At 35.3% G+C, this 24,462-nt stretch overlaps 1 protein-coding gene across 1 annotated transcript in view; it reads right to left on the bottom strand.

The window, feature by feature from the left end:
* The window catches only part of LOC136827807 (nuclear receptor subfamily 2 group E member 1-like), a 54,751-nt gene extending 44,774 nt beyond the window's left edge, over positions 1–9,977 (bottom strand). Inside the window, exons 1-3 of the mRNA XM_067085265.1 lie at positions 9,790–9,977; positions 1,980–2,086; positions 353–493 (exon numbers count right to left, since the gene is read on the bottom strand). Of these exons, the coding sequence (XP_066941366.1) occupies positions 353–493; positions 1,980–2,086; positions 9,790–9,977 (436 nt within the window). The remainder of the gene's footprint in view (positions 1–352; positions 494–1,979; positions 2,087–9,789) is intronic.
* Positions 9,978–24,462: the final 14,485 nt, after the last annotated feature.

The following is a 24,462-nucleotide window of genomic DNA, read 5'->3' as shown; positions in this document are numbered from 1 at the left end:
TTAAAAACCGAACTCGTCTCGATCTCGGGTCCACTAAAAACCAGAATTGGTCTTGATCTTATGTCCATTAACAACAGAATTTATCTCGATCTCGGGTCTACCAAAAACTGAACTTGTCTCGATCTCGGGACCGTTAAAAACCGAACTCGTCTCGATCTCGGGTCCACTAAAAACCAGAATTCGTCTTGATCTTAGTTCATTAACAACAGAATTTATATCGATCCCGGGTCCACAATAACCGAATTCCTCTCCATCTCGGATCTACAAAAACCGAATTCCAACACTTCACATTATTAAACCTTAAAAAAAAAAACAATAAGTTAAAAAGAAAAGAGGTAATTTGCTCACTCACAAATGCAAGAGTAGTTGACGCCCTTCCTGATGGACCTCTTGAAGAAACAAGAGCAGCCGTCGCAGCAGAAGACGCCGTAGTGCTTCCCGTAGGACTTGTCTCCGCACACCTGGCACAGGACAGGGACTGGAAGGGTGCGACCTGGCAAAGGAAGAGATAGGAATTGTGAGAGCATTCCGGGATGCAAAGGAACTTCATGATGGAAATGATATGAATAATTCTGGGATGCAAAACTTTTCATGATAGAAGTGACGTTAATAATTCTGGGATGTAAAAGAACTTCATGATGGAAGTGAAATTGATATTTCCGAGATGCAAAATAATCTCATGATGGAAATGATATGAATAATTCTGGGATGCAAAATGATTTCATGGTGGAAGTGAGTTTAATAAGTCTAGGATGCAAAAGAATCTCACGGTAGGAGTGAAATGAATAATTCTGGGATGCAAAATGACTTCATAATGGAAGTGAATTTAATAAGTCTAGGATGCAAAAGAATCTCATGGTAGGAGTGAAATGAATAATTCTGGGATGCAAAGGAATCTCAAGATGGAAGTGAAATTAATAATTCCGGAAAACGAAAGAATCTCATGATAGAAGTGAAATTAATAATTCTGGGATGCAAAGGAATCTCAAGATGGAAGTGAAATTAATAATTCCGGAAAACGAAAGAATCTCATGATGGAAGTGAAATGAATAATTCTGGGATGCAAAGGAATCTCAGAGATGGAATTAATAATTCCGGAAAACGAAAGAATCTCATGATGGAAGTGAAATGAATAATTCTGGGATGCAAAGGAATCTCAAGATGGAAGTGAAATTAATAATTCCGGAAAGCGAAGGAATTTCATGATGGAAGTGAAATGAATAATTCCGGGATGTAATAGAACCTCATAATGGATATGACATGAATAATTCCTAGATGCAATAGAATCTCATAATGGAAGTGAAATGAATAATTCCGGGATCCAAAAGAATTTCAAGATGGAAAAAAGGAGCGATCTTTGGGACGTAATATAGCCTAATGAAAAAGGCCAGTACAAAATTTAGGGCTGAAACCGAACCTGATATCAAATCATAACTGACTTTATTAAAACCATACCAGAATGCAACAAAACCTGAAGAAGGAAGAAAAATTAATAAGTCCGGAAATCAACTGAATCTGCAGTGGTAAAAAGTGATCACTGAATTATTAAGACAATTTTGGGATGCAACAGAACCTGGTACGAAAGGAAACCACTTATAATAAAAATATGAAAATAACATTAAGAGGTTAAAGTTTGCTGATAGTTGATTCGATTTGATTTTGTAAACTGGCATTACGATTCCTGTGGTCATCGACGCCGCTGTCGATTAGTAGAATTTAGAATTTTTGTGCGAGGCAGCCATTAAGAGTTCTTATATACTCTTAGTCATTTGGATTTTGGGACACGTCATAACCCATTGCAGCTTGCACAAGACCGCTGAAGGCTGTTGTAAACCAGCGACGTTTTTATTTTATTATTTGATTTTATTATTATTTGATTTTTTTCTTTTGATTTTATTATTATTTGATTTTTTTCTTTGCAAGTCAAGATCTCGAGCGCTACACTCAATCAACCCTTCTTTTTTCCGTTTTGATATCACGCTCTGTTTCATTGAATTGCGAAGTTCTTGGACTGGTGACCACCAGTGAAAGATAATCGGCTCTAGTACATAAGGTCCCGTGGCTCTTTCTGAAACCCGCGAAAGACCTGCACGAGACACAGGCCACATTAAATACTGGACAAGCCATCAGAGCGAGCGAGAGGCGGGAGTATGCATGCACTTATTTAAATGATCTATTCCACGGAAGACTCGTGCCTCCTCTTTATCAAATGAATTAATATGCCAAGACCTCGTCCACGTGCGATGCACATCGTAGGATAATGCGCACGTGCGCGCCAGCGTCCGTTCGCGTCCAGAACAGGAACATTTAACGCGACTATCGACCGAGGCCACAGGTTGCAAATCCTGGTAATGTATCGATTCCATTGCAATGTTACGACGCTTATTGATTCGCGTGAGTGAACTTAATGGATATGCTTTCGCCAGATTCTTGTCTGTGTGTGTGTGTGACAGAGAGAGAGAGAGAGAGAGAGAGAGAGAGAGAGAGAGAGAGAGAGAGAGAGAATATCTAATATCTAGTAAGCGATCACCCCCTGTGAAGACCTACTGTACATCGTTCTGAAGTATAATTTGATTATATATATACATATAGATATGTTGAATTACTGTTAATGTATTTAGTAAGGTTATATATATATATATATATATATATATATATATATATATATATATATATATATATATATATATATATATATATTGCAGAAAAAGAGAGATCGCAAAATGCATATTCCTTTCTATAAATAGGAAATAAAGAAAATCATGATAGCGAAGGTGATGAAAATTGAATGCGAATAAAATGCTGAATTATTCTTAATGTATTTAGTAAGGTAACTAACAAGAGTGTGCATTAAAAGGAAAACTTTCAATTTCTAAATATAATGGCGATACATAAAATCAAATTTTATAGCCATGTTTCATTGTTTTAGAAGGAAAACTTTCGATTAACAAATATTATGGCGATACTTAGAATCAAGTTTTGTAATTTGTAACCATGTTTCATTTTATAATGTAAGCCTCGAGGGCGACTCGAGATTTAATAACAAATATTAAATCTGCATTGTTTAGTTTAATTTAAGCCAACATGGGATCTGGCTCTTGGGCATTCCATAAGTATACCTTAGTTTAACCAGACCACTGAGCTGATTAACAGCTCTCCTGGCCCGAAGGATTAGATCTATTTTACGTGGCTAAGAACCAGTTGGTTACCTAGCAACGGGACCTACAGCTTATTGTGGAATCCGAACCACATTATAGCGAGAAATGAATTTCTTTCACTAGAAATAAATTCCTCTTATTCTTCATTGGCCGGCCGGAGATTCGAACTCGCAGCAGCAGAGTGCTAGCTGAGAACGGAACCCACTCTCCCAACGAGGAACTGGGCACTCCATAAAGAATACGACTAACCGTGTAACATCCTTTTTACGGTAGCCGTTGTATTCAAGTTGCCTTCTATATGTGATTTATTTTGCACAAGAAATTTGTCCATAAATGACTGACATAAAAAATACTTGTCTCCACTTTCATCGTAAAACTGCGTCTTTAACCTACCATTTTCAACTGAACAGTAATTCTAATGAATCTTCTCACACAAATAATTTAACTTCTGATAAGAAAATTAGAAGCACGATTCTGATTTTCTGTAGTTCCATTACATGAGTTTATGTGAAATGATGGGCAAAACTCTCCGTAGGGGTGTAGTGCTGTCAGTGCACCTCACATGGTACACTGTAGGCATTACTTCAGGGTCTTTGCAGCGTCCCTTCGGCGCCTAATCGCAGCCTCTCATTTCTTTTACTGTACCTCCGTTCATATTCTCTTTCTTCCATTTGACATTCCACCCTCTCTAAAAATAATTTCCTGGTACACCTTTCAAACCTTCTTACTGTCAGTTTTCCTTTCAGCGCTGAATGACTTCATAGGTCCCAGCGCTTGGCATTTGGCGTAAATTCTGAATTCTATTCTTAAAATTTATAATCATCCTAACAGGTCGATTGGGAATCATCACGGGTCAAATGAAGCCAAAAGAAATGTTCCTCCATTCCAACCTTTATCATATCCGTATTGACGAAGCTTTCGAAGAAGCGGGTCTCTTTTTATTATTAATATTATAGTTGCGTAACAAACAACAATATGAGGCGCATTTCTGTTCACCAGTAAGAGCGAAATTTGATTCATGAATCAGACACGAATGCTGTAAACAAAATAAAAAAAAAGGATAGCAAGAGGGATCTAATTTGCTGACCAAAATAGGGAATTTAATTTGCTGACCAAAATTGGGTATTTAATTTGCCGACCAAAATTGGATATTTAATTTGCATACCAAAATTGGGTATTTAATTTGCCGACCAAAATTGGGTATTTAATTTGCCTACCAAAATTGGGTATTTAGTTTGCCGACCAAAATTGGGTATTTAATTTGCCGACCAAAATTGGGTATTTAATTTGCCGACCAAAATTGGGTATTTAATTTGCCGACCAAAATTGGGTATTTAATTTGCCGACCAAAATTGGGTATTTAATTTACCTACCAGAATTAGGTATTTAGTTTGCCGACCAAAATTGAGTATTTTATCCTAAAAAAAAAATAAAAATCAGTGATTACAAACATGCGACAGAATTATAAAAATCTTCTATGAGAGGCAGTGGGTAACAATGAGGGCGGGAGAGGCCAGCATCGCATACAACTCCCCCCTCCCAAAAAAAAAAAAGGCAGTACAACAACGAGGACCAACAATACCAGCCGCTGGGACGTAATCTCCTATAACCATTTGTGCTAATAAGGATGTACAGTATGCCTAGAAACTTAATCCAATAAATCAATGCTAGGAAACGGAAACTCGCTACAGACCTTGGGCATCTGTTAAGAGCATTTATGACTTACAGTGAGGTTGCAAAAGCTAGGTATCGTAACAAGTTTGCCTCTCGGGTCTTTTTGTGACCCACAACCGCAAATTTCTTAAATTCTGCTTCAACGGCGAACGTAACTGATATCGGAGGTTTGAGTAGCAGTAGGATAGAATAAAAACAGTTAATTGTGAATGACGGAGTAATAGAGGAACAGACCGACTTTTTATTTCGTTATTATACTCTGAAAGTTCCTCCTGGTTTGACTTTGAATGTTTTCCTGTAAATAAAAAAAATGGACATTTGCGGTATAATTTTTATCTTTTATAAACGCCCTAGAGAATTTTAATATTTAAAAGTCAAGAGTCAAGTATGGTTAAAAGTTTTAAGTATATCTAATTGTTTTTATTTACATTCAGCGCATCAGTGAAATAAACATGTCTATTAAAATATATATGTGTGTGTATATGTATATATATATATATATATATATATATATATATATATATATATATATATATATATATATATATATATATATATATATATATATATATATATATATTAAGATATATATATATATTAAGATATATATATATATTATATATATATATATATATAAATATATATATATATATATATATATATATATATATATATATATATTAAGATATATATATATATAAATATATATATGTATACATGTATATATATATATGTATACATTATATATATATATATATATATATATATATATATATATATATATATATATATATATATATATTTATATATATATATATATATATATATATATATATATATATATATATATATATATAAATATATATATGTATACATATATATATATATATATATATATATATATATATATATATATATATATATATATATATATAATTGTGCGTATGTGTTGTGTGTTCTGAATGTGCGTTATTGTGTGTTACCATTTTTAAAGGCATTCACATCTTTAAAAATTTCTTAGTGAGGTAATCTTTTTTCCCCGTTCAACGTGAATGCGGCGCTCGTGTTAGGTTTAATGATAATAACTAAAGCCCTTCGCATTGTTTATGCGAAAGTAAAGTTTATTACTAAATATCGTTGTTATTGTCGTTTTTATCAGTAGCATCAAATCCTTATCCGTTTTAAATTTTCTTCTTCATTAATTTTTCCCAAGGTTAGCAAGTCACTCCAAGTATTGCATTCAGAGGATCGTAAAGCCAAAGAATGTTTACGTCGGAAAACCACTGAAAACAGAGACAACGTATAAACGACAATCAAATTTCAGCTGAAAATATGAAAAATAATAAGCAAAATGTAAAAAATTCGGTGAATGAAATATATAAAACGGCCAGATAAATAAATGACGAATTAAGCGCAGAAAAAGAAGGACAATTTTCCCCGAAAATGTAAATGAGATGCATAATTCGGGTGCGTCTCTGCTGGCGGGTCAGAGTTCATTGGCCCACATCGAACCTCTTATCTCCCTTCAGCGCCTCCATTTAAGGCATGTTCGCTAATTTTCAGAGATAATTTACGAGTGTTAAAACTTGATTAAATAGGATCTGTTAAAACTTAATTAAATTTGATCATCTTAGATGCTTCTGATTTCTTTATGCAAATAATTAAATGTAATTCTCGTTATTTTTGTTAACTTTGTCGGTCCAAAGCGTAAGCGAAATTACCTTGAAAAATACGAAGCTTGGCTGAAATTTGTACCAAACTTTAGCAATTTGAAAAAAAATGAGCAATGATTCACAATGAGGCCTGAAAGCCGTTGAAATGAATAAGTCAGTGCTATTTTCGTCCATATTCAATCCAATATTTGTCTTTGTGTCAGCCCGAATCAGTTGCGAATTCTTGTACTCTAAGATGAAATGGATATAAATTGAAGCACTCAATCTGTTGGCCTTTTGAGTCTGAAGGCATAACCGATTGCCGCTGGCACCAGAAACCAGAAGCCTAAACGCAGTTCAAGTTTCATGAATATTCTAGACGACTTATGATAATCGTGTTGCGTTTATTGATGGTCACTCATGCAAGAAGTGAGCGGATTCTGCGTTGCTTAATGGCTTCGTCGAGTTAGAAGTTCGGTGCATTTTAAAAACACTCTTGATCCTTATCTTGATTCAAGAAAATCGATAATATCTTGATATGTGACGTCTGAAACTGGCTTAATTAGTGAATGGACTTTTTACCATTATTCGTAACGCTTTTTTTTTTTTTTTTTAGAGGGGGTGGTGGTGGGAGGAGTGGTGTGAGGAGAAAAAGAAAAAACATTGTAAGGAGAATAAGGAAGGAGTAAAATGAATTAAGACAAAGTGAATATATAAAAAATTTAGCAAACCAGCAAAATATATCCCGAAATAAAACATTTATCGACGAAGAAAAGTACGAGAAACGAAGGTAGCGCTGATTTGGTTCTTCGTCGGTACGCGTCTTATTTCTGTTTATCTTTTCCCATTGAGTAAATGGTTAAAATAAAACCTCTTAACATTGCCGCTCAATCTGTTGTGACGCAAATGAACGCACCCTCGTCCTTCGCGCGGCGGTGTCACGCGTAAGAAGGTTTTCTGTCATCTTTTACTTCGGTATTTTGACGCCGAACGCTGCACTTTGTACGCGATATTACAAGCCAACTTGAACGCGTGCATGCTCGTGTTTGTGTGACACCACCTGAACGAGCTAGCATGATGTGATTTTTGCAATAGAGGACAGAAAGAGTTAGGTGTTCAGCGCAAGATGCCACAAAACGTTTTCCTAAGTGTTGAAGCGTCGGGCGCTCGTTTTCTTTTCTCTCGAAGACGGTAATTTTGCCGCTGTTACTGTTTCTGAAGTTAAGCGTTGGATATAATTCATGTATTTTCTAGTTCAACGTTATTGCGTTGTCACGTTCATTCTGCGATTCATGATTATTATTATATTCGTCAGCATTGTTATTACCTTTAGTGTTATTGTGTAATAAAAATCCACAATTATATAGTGAACCATTTTACCTTGTTTTTGTATTTTACATAGTAATACAGTTTAGTATATAATTGTGGATTTTTATTACACTGTTTTTCACGAGACTGTAAATTTCTTAGCATAATCTTATTGTTATTGCTAAGGTACATATTCTTATACAGCAAGCCGACAAAAGCCTCCCGGGCATAATGTACTGTAAACACAAAGGAAATTCTAAAAATGTATTCAATAAAAGAGAAGGCTGGAGGAGAAGTACATGTATTTTTATCCTTTTTGTTTTTAGTGTTAGATAATTAAGAAAGGATATTGATAAGCTAAAGTTTCTCTCATTTTTAAGTGCTTTAATGTTCTTTGATCTGCAATAAACGATTCTGATATATACATATTTCTCGTATTGATTAGAATTTTTTTAGCTTATTAATAGTAAATTTACTCAATTACTGATACTCACCCATTTCTTTTATTATGTGAATATTTGAAGCTTAGGCGATTATTTCAGTTCAGAGTCGGCCTAAGTTTAGTTTGCGTAAGCGCTGATGTTTTTATTATTTTCTTATTGTCTATTTTTTTATGCTGTCGGATAAGTCCTTGTCTTCCTTCAAAGGATGAAACTGAGAAGTTTTGTCTTTTCCTATTTCCTCACTTTCTTTGTAGGAGTTTTTACTGGAAACAAAATAAATAATTTTTAAAACATAAAGTGTAACGTTAGGTCTAGCGGTATAGTATTCATTTTAATACATTTTTATCCATTTATCTATTTATTAATTTATTTTTTCTTTTTTAATAAGTGGTATCTCTTCTTTCTGTATTTCCCTTTACTTTCTCTTGCTTCTTCTTAATGAACACCTTAATATTCTTTGGAAGTTTGAATTTCAAGTCAATGGCCCCTTTGGTGAGCTTGTTTCATATGAATAGGTTTCATCTTCTGAATAATAATATTAATTACAATTCTTCCGCTAAGATATCCTTCTCAGTTTTTTTGTTGATAATAAAATTGCTTTTTCGCTTTAAGCAGGGGGAAACACTTATTATATTTTTGCAGTTGTTTAGTAATTATTTTTAAATCTTTATTTTATTATTATTATTATTATTATTATTATTATTATTATTATTATTATTATTATTATTATTATTATTATTATTATTATTATTTCCCTTAAATTTTGTAATCCGTTATTTTCTCTCTCCCAAACGTCATAAAAGTGATTTTTTCACTAACATTCACTTATGGTATTTAGGATTTTCATCAGTTAACATTTTGAGTTCTCAAATTTCACTAATTAATGTTTTTTTTTTATTTGGATTTTCATCAGTTAATGTCAAGATTTTTTTTTATAAAGTTTCACAATTCCGTCTCATCTCTTCTCAGTATTTTCATTTACACTGTTTAAAATAATATCGAATTATTATTTTTATTGATTGGTTTAACCCTTTATTTATTGCCACACTTTCACAGCTATTTGTTTTAATACTTCGCTTCATAAAAACGTCTTGGTTAAATGGTTTATTTAGTTTACTTTATTTATAGTTTATTTATATTTTTATTTAGTTTACGTCAATATTGCAAGGCGTCTTACATATAAAATTCCACTACTTTTATGTCTTTGGTAAGTTATATATTAAATCTCTTTAATAAGACTGCACATTAACACACACAGCATTGAGATAATCTTTAATACGGTTAGATCCATTAGGAATAGGCCTATCCTCATTACGATGTCATCAATTTCCTGTCTTGCATACAACGAATTTACGGCACTGAATTACACATAACAACTTAATTCACTCTTCTGTCAGTTACATCGTCACTTTAGCGCTATAATATCACAAATTTTTAATATTGTATTTCGAAATCACATCCACGAAAAATCGCTTTCCTCTTCACTCACTAACAATCAAAAAGTCTTCTTCTTCTTCACTGATTTTTCAACTTCACGATTTTCTTCCCGCGCACCTGTGTCCTAAACTGACTTCCGGCCCAGGTGGGTCGGTGTTGACGTTTGCGAGGGGGTCACCGTGCCAAGGGGGTTGGCCCTTCGCTACAAGAGATCGCGTGTCACGCGGAGTCCCCCTTGAAAGGCCGCCATTGCTCGTGATGTCACAGGTGGGTGCCACGACACTGATCCAGTCACGGGGCAACATTTCATAAAGTTTCGCCACTTTTCAGAAAGTGGAAATGAGTCTCATTTGATTCGTTCAGCTCTGATTTCGATTGATTCCCATTATATACAGTGTTTTAGTTATTACGAAACGGTAAACTAACAAAAATCGTAAAGAACGAATGAATTGAAACGATGTATTGACGCACCGAACGAAAATCAACGCGACGGACGCAACACCCCGAGACGGCAATAGCGATGGCACTGATCCCTGATTGGTGGAGGGACGTCAAAAAGCAGGCGAGTGGGCAGTTATTGTCACGCGATATCGACTCGCGAAATTTACCCGGAATTTAATTCTTTTTCCTTTTGTATCTTGATTTGTAACGATAAATAATATATAATGATTTACGACCTCCTTTCGGATGTGAATGGAAATCGAAGAGATTTATAGCGTCTTTGCCGTTCAAGGAGGAAATAGTCACCGGACTTTTATCTTTTTATATTATAAAGAGATAAATCGATGGACAGGCCAAGGCTATATTTCTTCTTGGCATATATATATATATATATATATATATATATATATATATATATATATATATATATATATATATATATGTGTGTGTGTGTGTGTGTTGTGTGTGTTTGTTTGTTTGTTTATACAAATATACATATATTCACACACAGATATATATATATATACTATATATATATTATATATATATATATATATATATATATATATATATATATATATATATATATATATATATATATATATATACATACATATATAATGTATATATATATATATATATATATATATATATATATATATTATATTATATACATATATATATATATATATGGATATTTCTATATATTGACCTACTCTTGCAGCAGTAGACTCCTGAAGTACGTTGCAAGTTTTAGTGCATTGACTTCTGAGATAAGTATACTGCCTCCATACTTAATGGTATTTAAAGTAAATACAAGTGAGTTTATGTTTTACAAGAATAAAGCTTCAAGCGTCAAAACTTGAATGTTTGAAACTGCGAACGTCTGCTCATTTTGATAGTTTTATATATATATATATATATATATATATTATAAATTATAAAAATCAAAATTGTTATATATATATATTTTTTTTTACCTGAGTGTTAAGAGTTCTTTTCAATGAAGTTCCTAAGGCTTACCGTCTTTCCTTCGAGCCTGGCTGGAAAAGGGGACTTGATGATTCCAGTCCCGTCCGCCTCTGCCGTATAATCCTTTCAGATATTTTAGTCAGCATTTTGGATTCTAAAATAACCATCCATCGGTCGGATATTTCTTAGAAATTGACCCCAAACAAAGTTGGGGGGTCGTTATCGAGGACTAATATTTCTTGGGGGTCATTATCTTTATGATATTTATGGTCTTTTGTTTATGTTTTTATGGTCATCCTCAACGGGCTTGTACTAAACACGCCGCAAAGGTTGATACATACCGGGTTAAAAAAAAAAATCCTCAACGGGCTTGTACTGAACACGTCGCAAAGGTGGATACCATACCGGGGTTAAAACCCCTTGGGGGTCACTATCTAAAGGAAAGATCCATACAACCTTTTCAGGATGGGTGTCGGCTCCAGATTCCAAATTGTTGACATTTTGGAAGATTTATTCCCTAATACGTTCCAAGACTTATCGAAGACTGAAAGGAATCTTGGAATTTGAATCCCTGAAGTTCAGAAGGACCACATTCGAGCGTTCCAGTCAAAAGGATTATTTTTAGGAAAATTTCGAAGTGATCAATGAAGTCTCAGCTTTGCTCTTTTAAGAAAGAGATAATTGGTTCTCTGTCGAAGTTGGAGCTGGTTAGCTGAGCACTGGTGTACTGTTCGTGACAAAGTTCAATTTAAATCATAGTTTTTTTTTTTTTTTCCGTACACGAACCACTTCTTATTTACAACTCTGAAATTTCTTATATATTACCCAGAATAATTTCATGTCTAAATAAATTACTGTTGTCAACGTGACCTAAGGACAGCACACTTGACATTCCTCTCTTAATACGACTTCGTAGGGGCGTGTCGCAGTCAGCGCACTTCACGTGGGGCACTGTAGGCTTTCCTAAAGTATATTTGCAACGTCCCTTCGGCCCCCAGCTGCACCCACTTTTTATACTTTTACTTTACCTCCATTCCTACTTCCTTGCTGTCCAGCCTCTCTAATAATTACTTCTTAGTGCAGTTGTGAGGTTTTCTCCCAGTTCCACCTTTAGATCCTGTATGTCAACTCCTTAATATTTTGGATCTCTTTATCTTGCTGTCCAACCACTCCAACTCCCTCTTTTCACTTCTTTAAGCGTTTAGTAGCCGAAAGTGCCCCAGTGCTTGGCTTGACAACCTAAATTTCACAAATCAAGCAACAGTCTATTGATTCGCTAGGTACCACGAGGACGTTGTGAAATCGAGGGTCATCCGACTCGATTATACTCTGGCTACTGTCGCATAAAAGTTGAGGCTGGATTAGCATCATTTACAGCGTTGCCAGATTTATCATTGTAATGGAAAGTGTAATGAGAAAAATGAAGCCATTTGATGAATAGACTGAATAAAAAGCTCTTAAAGTGACCAATTTATGTATAGTATACGCAGATTTCTAATGGTTATTATCTTAAATCATTCTTAAAACAAAATAAAGGGAAATGTGGCACATGCGTTGCCACATCTGTCTCCTCTCTTAGGCCAAGGACTGGTATTTAATAAGCGGCTCCTCCCATTAATGAGCCATAAACCCTTTTCCATGACAGAAGGTCAAAACTACCCACTGAGAATTCAATATATTCAAACACAGGATATTATTTTAGTGTTTCAGAATTGTTTATATCTCCGAGATTTGATTTTAAATGTTTTCTTTCATTGTAAGTGGTCAAATGAAGTGTTGTTTCGTCCATGATGAAAGATGAGAAGAGAAATCTATAATTTTTCTTTTAAAATATACCAGAATTAAAAGGTTAAACCTCGCCTTTTAGCACATTTCATAATTTGAGAAACTTAAATATCAATACAAAAACATAAAACCAGCCTTGCGTTTTATATTAGTTATTTAAAACTAGGGCTATAATGAACTCGAAAATGCGGCTGCGCAAGTTGTAAGCTGTGACCTCACCTGTTGTACAACCCTCAAGGTTAAATAGATTGAGTATGGTCTCGTATTTATCACTTCTCGAACCGAACATGAATCTCGATCGTCTTATACGTTTCCTGAATCATTTTATCCAGACTGTAAAAAGCACAATTATTTTCTTTGTTATATTCGGTCTCTCTCCACTGTTTTTTATTTCTCTCTCTCATTTTCATGTAATGCCCTACTTTACTTAGACGACCTAGGTTCCTATCGGTCCCTGTACAGAAAAAAAAAAAAACTTCAGGAATGAATGCTGTAAAACTTGAGAAAAACTAATTCCATCAGACATAAATATTTCGATACAAGTGACTCACGCTCCAGAAGAACCTACCTGATTCCAGAGGTATGCATGTCGAACAGTCCGTGAATTCCCACAAGGGAATTAATGAATCAATGAAACAGCTGGAGCCAAAGTCAGTCGAGGGACTGATGGAAAAGAAAAACAAAAGAAAAACAAAAGTCAATTAGCAAAGGCGACAAAAAAACCCGCCAGTTATGTGGGTTCATTCCGCTCACTTTCACTTGAATTGATGTGCCCCGAGGTACGCATTGACGTCGAGAAATACGTGTATTTGACACGTTAATGAAAACAAGAAACTTAATTGTCTGCGGACTTTGCCGCGGTTTAAAATTGATTTTCGTGACTATACAGAAAAGAATTTGCCTTGCTTTACCTTATGGTAAAGTCCAGTATCTAAAGATATTTCAAATTCATGTCAGTAGATTTCAAGTATAGATACACTTCTCAATTAAGAGGCTTAATATGCATGTCTCTCTACACGACATTATCCCCACGTCACTCTGTGGTATAAGACTGACTTTGACTCTCTGAAGCGAAGAAAGGTTTGCTAATCGAAAGACCAGGTAACTAAAAAAAATTGTATAATGTTTAGTCATATTAATCTTTTGTTTCCATGTTTACTCATATTTATCCTTGTTTCCAAATTCTGGAGAAGCTGGAAAAAGATCTGATAAATAATCATGTAGAGTATTAACTCCCCAACAGGCCAGCTCATCATGAGACCATCATAAAACCCTAATAAAAACTTAAATGAAATGACATTAATATTATCATTAATATTACTATTGTAGTTGTTTTTGCTATTATTTTTCATGATATATCCTTGTCCAACTGGTACTAAAATTCGTATTTTTATTTACTGTAATTATTTTCTTATAATTACCAATATTAATATAGATTTTTTCAATCGGTTATTTAAAGGAAAACCTGTAACCCTGATCAGTCGTGGCAAAATAGAAACATTAATTCTATTGCTCTTTATCTTCAATATATTATCATTAAGCTTCGTCGTATCTATAGGTGAAAGTTTAGCAATCGCTTTGTTTATATAGTCTGTTTTTTCGGAGCCGACGGTAAATATCCGCATCCAATATCCTTGTAACCCAGAATCGGTGCCTATCAGCCAATCACGAGTCGCTTCAGTGATATCAGCTGGGAATTTTATCGTCAGCTCCGAAAAATGACTATATATAACCCTTCATTTTCCGTGATAACAATTCACAGATATTGTTTATATTGGGGTTTCGTGTCTTTTGTGATGCATTACCGCTTACACTGGATTTTCAAGCTTTGTTACAAACTCCTATAAGCATTGACATATAGGATGGAGTTGCTAGCCTCATCCTCATGCCCATTATGATCACGGGAGCTTGCTTCTTAACGGCGTTTGGTATTTGCTGGTGGTTACCATCCAAGCACTGACCAAACCCAACGCAGCCAATGCAGTATAATGCTATGGTTGAAAAAGCTAAATACTAAGCTATTTAGCTGAAGTCACCAGTGCATAGACTGACTGCAAATCTTTTGCTCTCAGTTTCAGTGGAAATGAGAGAGAGAGAGAGAGAGAGAGAGAGAGAGAGAGAGAGAGAGAGAGAAAGAGAGAGAGAGCGAGAGAGAGAGAGAGAGAGAGAGAGAGAGAGAGAGAGAGAGAGAGAGAGAGCAGATTAGTTTAAGATCATAGCGATAAACTCTGAAATGTCATTTGTAAAATTTTACTTTTTTCAAGTTTCTTTGTCACGAGAGAGAGAGAGAGAGAGAGAGAGAGAGAGAGAGAGAGAGAGAGAGAGAGAGAGAGAGAGAGAGAGAGAGAGAGAAGAGAATTTAACAGTATAAGCTCTGAAGAAATACAAAGATACTTCACTAAGAAGAGAGAGAGAGAGAGAGAGAGAGAGAGAGAGAGAGAGAGAGAGAGAGAGAGAGAGAATTTATCAGTTTAAGCTCTGAAAAATACTAATAAAGATACTTCACCAGAGAGAGAGAGAGAGAGAGAGAGAGAGAGAGAGAGAGAGAGAGAGAGAGAGAGAGAGAGAGAGAGAGAGAGAGAGAATATCATTCCCCCATAAGCTCCCAACAAATAGCAGAGCAAACCTTTTCTTATTCTAAACATAAACACGAAACATAACCAACACTGTAATCTCGTACCCAAAAATGCACGAATCCCTTACTAGCGAGAAACTTAGCAAGAAATAAGCCACACGGGGGCGGGGGGTGGGGGTGGGTGGCAGAGCAACTCCCACTCAGATTCCCACTGACCAGAAGTCATGGAACGTCACGTGTGAGGTCAAATCAAAAGTTAAGTCTTCGGAAAAAAGAGCTGGAATTTAATATGCACCACCTTGATGGCTTTCTCGATTGCTACCTATTGTTTTTGCTGAGGACGTTTTTACGCTGTAGCTGGATTTTAATTGAGGGGAGGATTTGCACGCGAGAGAGAGAGAGAGAGAGAGAGAGAGAGAGAGAGAGAGAGAGAGAGAGAGAGAGAGAGAGAGGAATATTTGAACAGAGGAGAATAATGTTATTTTGTTTATATATATATATATATATATATATATATATATATATATATATATATATATATATATATATAGATATATAGATAGATAGATAGATAGATAGATAGATAGATAGATAGATAAGGCTATATTCTGTTATGGGTAGTGGCATAATGTTCCTAATGTACATATACATATACATATACATATACATATACACTTATTACTAAAAGGACCTCATTCAAACTGGATGGTATCTAATGGAGTATTTATTCAGAGAAAAGTTTACAAGCTTTCTTGGACTAACAGTCCACATTATCGAGTATGCTAACAGTGATAATGTGGACTGTTAAGTCCAAGAAAGCTTGTAACTTTTTCTGAATAAATACTCCATTAGATACCATCCAGCTTGAATGAGGTCCTTTTAGTAATTCTGCTATTGCACAGAACAATTGTGTATGTGATAAAGTTAACATAAACTTATATGTACGTATATATGTGTAAATTTTGTCCTTATTTATATATTCATAACGTTCCATATTTTCGTGATTCAGTTGTATATATGTGTATATATATATATGTATATATATATATATATATATATATATATGTATAGTTATATATATATGCTCTATATTTACATATGTAAATATGTAAATAAATATGTAAATATGTAAATTATATGTAATTTCATTATGAATCTTTTCTTTATAATTCTGAACAAAAAAAAATGTGATGGGTAAGATTACGAATATGTGAGTAGCAGTGGTTATAATATCAAAATATAATTAAACAGGTCAGTTCACAGGCTCTTGTTACCAGAGTTTCTTTAAAAAAAAAAAAAACTGCGTTTCCATTATTTCAGTCGCTTCTCATTTTAAAGAAAAAACGATGTGAAAGACATGAATTTCAAGGCTGTTGAAATTTCTGCACAATTATTGGATAACACTGAAAGTTTTATAGCTTTTCAGGAAGTGAGGAATCAGTCGGAATGGTGCTACAATTTAACCCAAATCGAGGACGTGTCTTTGCTTTGTCTCTAACTGTTTTTCTTCGTATTTTTCATCACCATTTTCATTACTTTCCCCGTTCCTCCTTTATTCAACCAAGCTAAAAAAGAAAGAAGTCTTTTTATCGTGTTTAAACAGTGATTTATCGTCCTTATTGTGCATATTTATTTCTTTTTGCAAAGGCAGCCGAAAGAGAATTCCCGGGCATCGATCGCGAAGGTACAACAATTAATCTTAATTGTACGACGTCGACATGAGATAAGGCAACAGTCCTTCTCTGAAAGAAACCATTTTATTTTCCTCGAGGACATAATTATCCCTCGACGACCAAAACAAATTTCCCTATAATTGTGTCGGTTTTTATTTATTTATATTTATTTATTTTTGTGTCTCTCTGGCCTCGTTCTGACTCATTACCGGTCATATTTTTTCCTAAGAACTGACTCAAGATTCTAAGCACTGGTTTTTTGAGGTGAAATTGCGGGTCTCACGTCCATGTCTCCACAGACGAGCACGAAGGCTTTTGTGCCAGTGGCTTCCGGCTTGAATTGGCTGGTACTGTTCAAGTGATGACCAGAGAACTGCGGGGTAGCGAATGTTTTTCTGCAGTTGCTTTCTAGATTTCCAGAGTTATTATAGAAATCGAATATTGTATATGGATCTCCTAATCTCCACTAAGTTTTCAGTTGTCCAGAGTTATCCGATATTCTTCATTACTTCGCCATGAATTTATACATTCAAGTTTGTCCCAAACCCAGATAAAAGATGAAGTTTTTTTTCAGCTTGTTTATGTAACCTGGCATTCCAGCGAGTATGGTCATCAAAAATAGGTATGATATTTTCGCAAAAGACTATAACTGTCTGGTGTACAAGCTACAATGGATCTGAGCTTGACACGAAACTCAAGAGAGAGAGAAAGTCAGTCATCTTCCTTGTACTTTGTGCTACCTTAGAAGCTCTCCCATCCCAGGTCACTTCAAGTCAGTCGAATTTTGAGACACGAACCCCGGGTCTTAAAATTGCTCTTTACGATCACAAAGGCTCTGTACTCGGCTGCGTTTTAAGGAGAGGGAAGGGAGAGGAGGGGCCGGGGGACGGGTGATGGGGGTGAGGGAAGGGGGGAATTCTCCAATACGTCACGTGCGGGAGATCCATTTTTGCCCTGCTCCAATGAATATTTGATGACAGCGGTAAGTGTGGGTCGGGGTTACACGACAATGGGTCATCATGAACATTATGGGTTGTAAAGAGCATGGAGGCTCGGGCCACTGCCTCTTCTTAATTAGGAATCGAAGAATAATGTTCCGGGGAGAGAGAGAGAGAGAGAGAGAGAGAGAGAGAGAGAGAGAGAGAGAGAGAGAGAGAGAGAGAGAGAGAGATTAAATACAGTTTCATCGTGACAGGAAAATGTAAACGTGGAACATTAAATCTCACTACTACCAAATAAGTAAACTTGGAATTTCAAGTATCTAAAGAAGATCTAGAACTGTGAACTGATTTAATTTAGTACTAACAAGTTAATAAACTGAAAATTCTAAAATGCAGGTACTCCGGAGGGGGGCTAGTGCCGTCATTGCACATCACGCGGTGCACTGTAGGCATTACTTAAGGTTCTTTGCAACGTCCCCTCGGCCCCTAGCTGCAACCCCTTTCATTCCTTTTACTCTACCTCCATTTATATTCACTTCCTTCCATCTTACTTTCCACCCTCCCCTAACAATTGATTCATAGTGCAACTGCTTTGAGGTTTTCCTCTTTTTACTCTTTTCAAAGCTTTTTGCTGTCAATTTACCTTTCGGCGTTGAATGACCTCATTGGTCCCAGCGCTTGGCCTTTGGCCTAAATTCTATGTTCTATTCTATTCTAAAATGAAGAAAAGATAAAGGAATTACTTGAAGTATTCTGATGCCCTTTCCTCCTTACCAAAGTTATCAGTCACGTCCAGATGGCCAAATGACCCGATTTCAGGTAAACACGAGTTAGGACACTCAGGTAGCAAACCTATCGGTATTACATTTGCGCAGTTAAACCAAAAGTAATTTTTAACCATGAAATAAAGATATTGATGCATGTTGCAACCTTACAGGACGATAACAATGATATAATGTTATAGGTATAGTAAACAGCATTAAATACGTATTAGTAGATCAAAATTTACGCCCAAATTCCTCAAAATGCTGTGCATGAATTGGTAGAATAAGTCTTAAAAAGGAGTGCTGGGTGAAACTGAATAACCTATTTATGAGGCTCAGCAGTGCTGGACTTCCAGAATGAGATTCTCGAAAGCCTAATTATAGTTGAGCCTGGCACCGTTTGCACATTTCATTGCTTTCGCTTTTGCGTTATGTTTGAAACAGTCTCATTTCACCTCTAATTACCATTCCTGAATTTGCCTGCAGTTAGGAAAATCCTAATCCTGTGGGTGGAATTTAAATCATGGTCACAGTAGCTTGCATTTATAAATTTTTTTTTCATAATTGGGAGGATTTACTAGTGAAATGATTAATTATTTAAACATAATTGCTTGTATAACAGTGTGCAAAAACTTTGAACGCAGAAATTGTTGATTACAAGGATAGTACCAATAACTGTCAATGGATTTTGGTGTTATTTAAAGGTATTAGCTTGAAAATTCGCTAATGATTACAGTGCATTAAATAAGATTCATTGTAATTTGATTAGTGAAATGAAGAAATTTTGTACGCTTGAATTATTGGGTCATAAAACCCGAAGTTAAAAATAGTTGTATGACAGCAATAAAGAGTGTTGGAGTTGATGTGATTGTTGTAGATAATTTAATTAATTGTAGCCTATCTGTAGTTTGACAAGCTAACACAAATTTCAATGGAGTTTAAAGAATTTGTTGATAAAAAGCTCAGTGGCACTTACATGCTTCATTAACAAGGATAACTTAGATTACTAAGATGAATAATAGGTCCCACGTACTTACTCCTATCTTTCGAGTCTTATTGTGACCCATAGCAGGTTGCACCAGATCGTTAAACTTAGCTTTTTCATTTATTATGGCGTAGGAAAGGATTGTCAGTGTACATTTTCGTGGTAGGGATCTCGGGTTGAATAAATTAATGGAATATAGTGATTTGACTGGTATCATTTAATAATGTTTATCATGTCATAATTATTCACAATCCACCCAGTTTCTTATTATCTAACCAGTAGCATTAATTGCAATTTCATTATTCATAATTAAAGCATTTTCCTGTAACGAAATCACTCAAACTGAATTTATTCCTAGAACCAATTAAGTTTTCAAGTCGGTAAATGTTTTTTTTGGTTACACCTTGAATTAATTATCCATATAGCGTTTAGTAAACCCCGAGAAAAAAACACGAAGAATAATTAATCAGTGCCTGTTTGAACGGAAAAAATTAGCATTCTGCAAATTGACAAACATCAATTTGCAATACGACACGAACCACAGCAGCGCTCCTTGCATCGTAACAATCGGAAGGCCACTTTGTCATGTTTGACAGGCAAACGTACGTATTGACGACCAAAACGCTGCTTTGAGGCGATTGATAAACGCTAATAAACGTCAGAGATTTGTTACCTCAGGGCCGTGTTACGGGATAACACCGTAATTCGCGAATAACGACAGAAGCGTATTTCATAACGCCTGTAATTCTCTCGTCTGTAGACATTCGTTATTTCGATGGAGCAAATTTGCATATTCAGGTTGTAGCTTCACGGTTTAAGTAGGTATTTATGGCCAGAGGTACAATGGGATTCTGGAATGCGTCTCCAAATGGGCTTCCAGTCATTTAAATGCTGAAGCAGTTTGAAATTTTAATAAGGAAATGAGTCTGTAATGAACAATGGAAGGGTCAAGTTTCCATTTTAGATTTTTTTTATTGAAATATTTGACAATGCAAATCTTGCAGGAGCTTACCCTAACACAAAATATAAAGTACTTACACACACACACACACACACACATATATATATATATATATATATGTCTCTATTCTATATACAGTATATATATATATATATATATATATATATATATATATATATATATATATATATATAGTATATATATATATATATATATATATATATATATATATATATATATATATATATATATATATATATATATATATATATATATATATATATATATATACATATATATATATATATATATATATATATATATATATATATATATATATATATATATATATATATATATATATATATATATATATATATATATATATCTCTATATGTCTCTATATTTATGAATTATAGCCTTAAATTTGACACAAACTTATCAAATAAGTCTACCCTATTCTGTTATTGTACGCTTATAAATCATTTGCACAATTTTTCCAACCCGTCTAACTCTCCCATCACAGGGCTTCCAATATATAACGTTTTTTTTTTTTGTATGGCAACAAGGCCTGAATTGATATTGGGTATCTGTAAGGAACGGTAGTGTTGTTAGAGCCAAGCATGTAATCAACTTACTTGTGATAGTTTTGATAAGTTTTAGGTGAGGGCTTCTCAAAGAAATCTAATCCATTAAGCAATGAATATTTGAAACAGCAAACAACCAGTCCGCAAATCAAATGGCCACAAGGTAAGTACAGAATTATGCAGCCAATGCCAGAATGATTTTTAATCGTTAACTGCAAAAGAAGTGTGTTTGAAAATTAGTGCTATTAATTATTATTATCATCATTTAAACTTACGTATGGAACAAGCTAAATGCCATTGACTTGATAAGCTTCCAAGAACAGAATGCTCGTGTGGTAAAAGGAAACTTACAAGTCCTAAAAACCAATATAGCAAAAGAACTTAAGCTTGAAAGCTGTGGAAGACCAACTTGTACATTGAATAACAGGATCTGACAGACCAGAACAAGTGAACATTTGTACAAGAACAATAGGTTGTGACCCAACTCGAAATATAAGAATATCGAGGTACTACTTTGGCTTGTTACCTTTGTTACCTACGTGTCACCTACTCCTAGGTGCTAGTACTGAACATGACGGAAGCTCCTTGGGACGCCGTGTTTAGTACTAGCCCCTCGGGGATCGAAGTATTATATACGCCCATTTATATATTGTGTGGTTGACAAATTTTATATTAATAAACGATATCTAGAACTAAACATGGCGTCCCAAGGAGCTTCCGTCATGTTTAGTACTAGCACCTCGGAGTAGGTGACGCCTAGATAACAAACAAAGTAGCACCGAACATCGATATACTATGGGAACATTGGTATGCCCTCATAAGAGACTGCAGCGGAACTAAACAATTGAGAACAATGGTACATACACAAGAGGATGTGACCCAGTCCAGAAATCAAGAACATTTAAGCTCATATGCGGTATATAAAATGAAACTGACAATCCACTACTTGAACGAATGATCAATGTTTAATGAAAGAGTGCCGATATCAGTCAAGAGACACCCCTGGACAAAGCCTTATTTCAAATATCATCGTTCAAGTCCGAAAATGCTTCTTATTTCGGCATTTCGGAAGACAAAGCTCAAAAGAAGACAACAATTCTAACTGAAAGAATGCTTGAACAAGTTGGTGAAAATAAAAAGTTACAATACTTTCACGACGAGTGTTCAAAGGAACGTCATGATTATAGGTGGACTTCAATAACCGTGTCTGAGGACAAGAGAATAAGTTATAACGCTCTTTTCTTCGGGGCCATGAAATATTACACACCGAGTGTAAAGGCTATTCCTGACTGACAAAAGACGGTCTAGATATCGCTTTGTCCACAGTATCGTTGCCAAAGCGGTCACATGCCAAGAAAGTACACACTATTGAGGTCGTTGTAAGGAGGGCTCTCTTTTGGCTGGCAAGAGGCATTCATTACCTGAACAGACACTTTCCATTGGTCTATGGCCCCTGACCGATGACGGAAATCGATTTGCTTTTGTTTGCTGATGGCATATATTTAGGAGGTTAGTGTCATGGCGAATGTGCTGCCATCACACGGCTCGTGGGTGGTCCTCACGGCGCTGGCTCTATTGTTGTTCTTAATTGCGCGCCATTCTTTTGAAGGACTGTGTCGCATTCGGCAATGGCTGTTGTGGATTCTTGTTCTTCATGAAGCAAACTTCCTTACAAACAAACATGTACATACATACATACATGATGCTTCTGTGTGTGAAAAGTCTTTTCGTATTCATATTTTTATCTCGTGGTCGATGAAAGCGGTCTTGGTCGTTTAGGCCGTAAATCACTTAAGCCGTAACATCCAAAACAATGTAAGACGTTATGTTTATGGTATTTACCATTATTATTTCATATTTTACGTACATCCCCAAGGGGCTGGTACTAAACACGGCGCCCATTTTGCACGTAAACGTGCGTAGGGCCTAAATGACTAACGGCCGAAACGACCCGAATGCGATGAAAGCACCAAATACGTTTATTTAGGTCTAAAATTGGTGCTTGGAAAACCTCACGTCTTTATCGATTCTTAAATGAAATGCATCTGTTATTTTCCTTGGAATCCCATTATATGAAACGGTAAAATTCTTGTTTTAAAAAAGATGGTTGATCTTGCAGAGCAAGCTATAGTTTAGTGGGCACCTATTTTTTTTTTTTTTTATTCGACGTTGGGTAGAAAATTGTATTGGTCCGCCCGTCCCATTGGCCTTTGAACTAAGAAAAAATACGCCGATATTGTATCGGCTGTTGTTGTTATTGTTGCTGTTTGGCGTTCCTGTGGTTATTTATGAATTTCTTTCAAACGAGCAGCTTTTGAGAGTGTAGTTTTAGGTTTAGTCTCAGTCTGAGTATCGGATACTCTGCGCAGTGTGTCGCCTGTTGAACTCAGGGGTATTCTGTTATCAAGATGGTGTTTTAGTAGCGAGAATATGTGGTGCTCGGAATAAGGGCATTTCTCTGGTATATTCTGGTGATACATCACTCTGCAACTCCCCAACTTGTATCTGGTCTGTCCTGTGAGTGACGTGTAATCCTGAGGTTGTAGGCTGCACCTATTCTTACCTGCTGAAGAAGCACACAGATTTATCATGGTGCTGAGGGCAAGACATGAATGAAAAATAAAAATGTTACTTTAGAAATATTTTCCTGATTTTTAGCTCAATGTTCCCTAGTTGTTCCTATATCAAGAAAAATCCTATATGGCAAATTCTCCCGGTGCGGAATGGGCCCCTTGGAGAATTTGGCCTTTAATTGTACCTGAACGAGTCACGGAGAGTCTTTGCACTTGAGAACAGTTGTTACTTTCCTCTCAAGTTAGCTTCAGGTAGGGACGTTTGAATGTGCCAACTTTGACGGCAGGAAAGGAACCAAATTATTTTGGGAAACTGGGGTAATACAGATAAAATTGAATGTATTGATTTTGGGATCTTAAAAATAGGCCCAAGACCCAGAGAATCAGTGGAAGTCGGCACCCAGGTAACAGAGCTGGTAATGGCGGTGTTACTCGAGCACATTTTTCAGGCATTTTTATGTTCCATACTACCTTCTTAACTTTACACCATGTATTCAGTATTTTGATGGTAAAAAAATCTCGCTTTGTCTTTG

Source organism: Macrobrachium rosenbergii, chromosome 42, assembly GCF_040412425.1.
Source record: "Macrobrachium rosenbergii isolate ZJJX-2024 chromosome 42, ASM4041242v1, whole genome shotgun sequence".
NCBI classification, from domain to species: domain Eukaryota; kingdom Metazoa; phylum Arthropoda; class Malacostraca; order Decapoda; family Palaemonidae; genus Macrobrachium; species Macrobrachium rosenbergii.
Note: the sequence above shows the minus strand (reverse complement) of the source record. Positions and strands in the feature narration are given on the sequence as shown.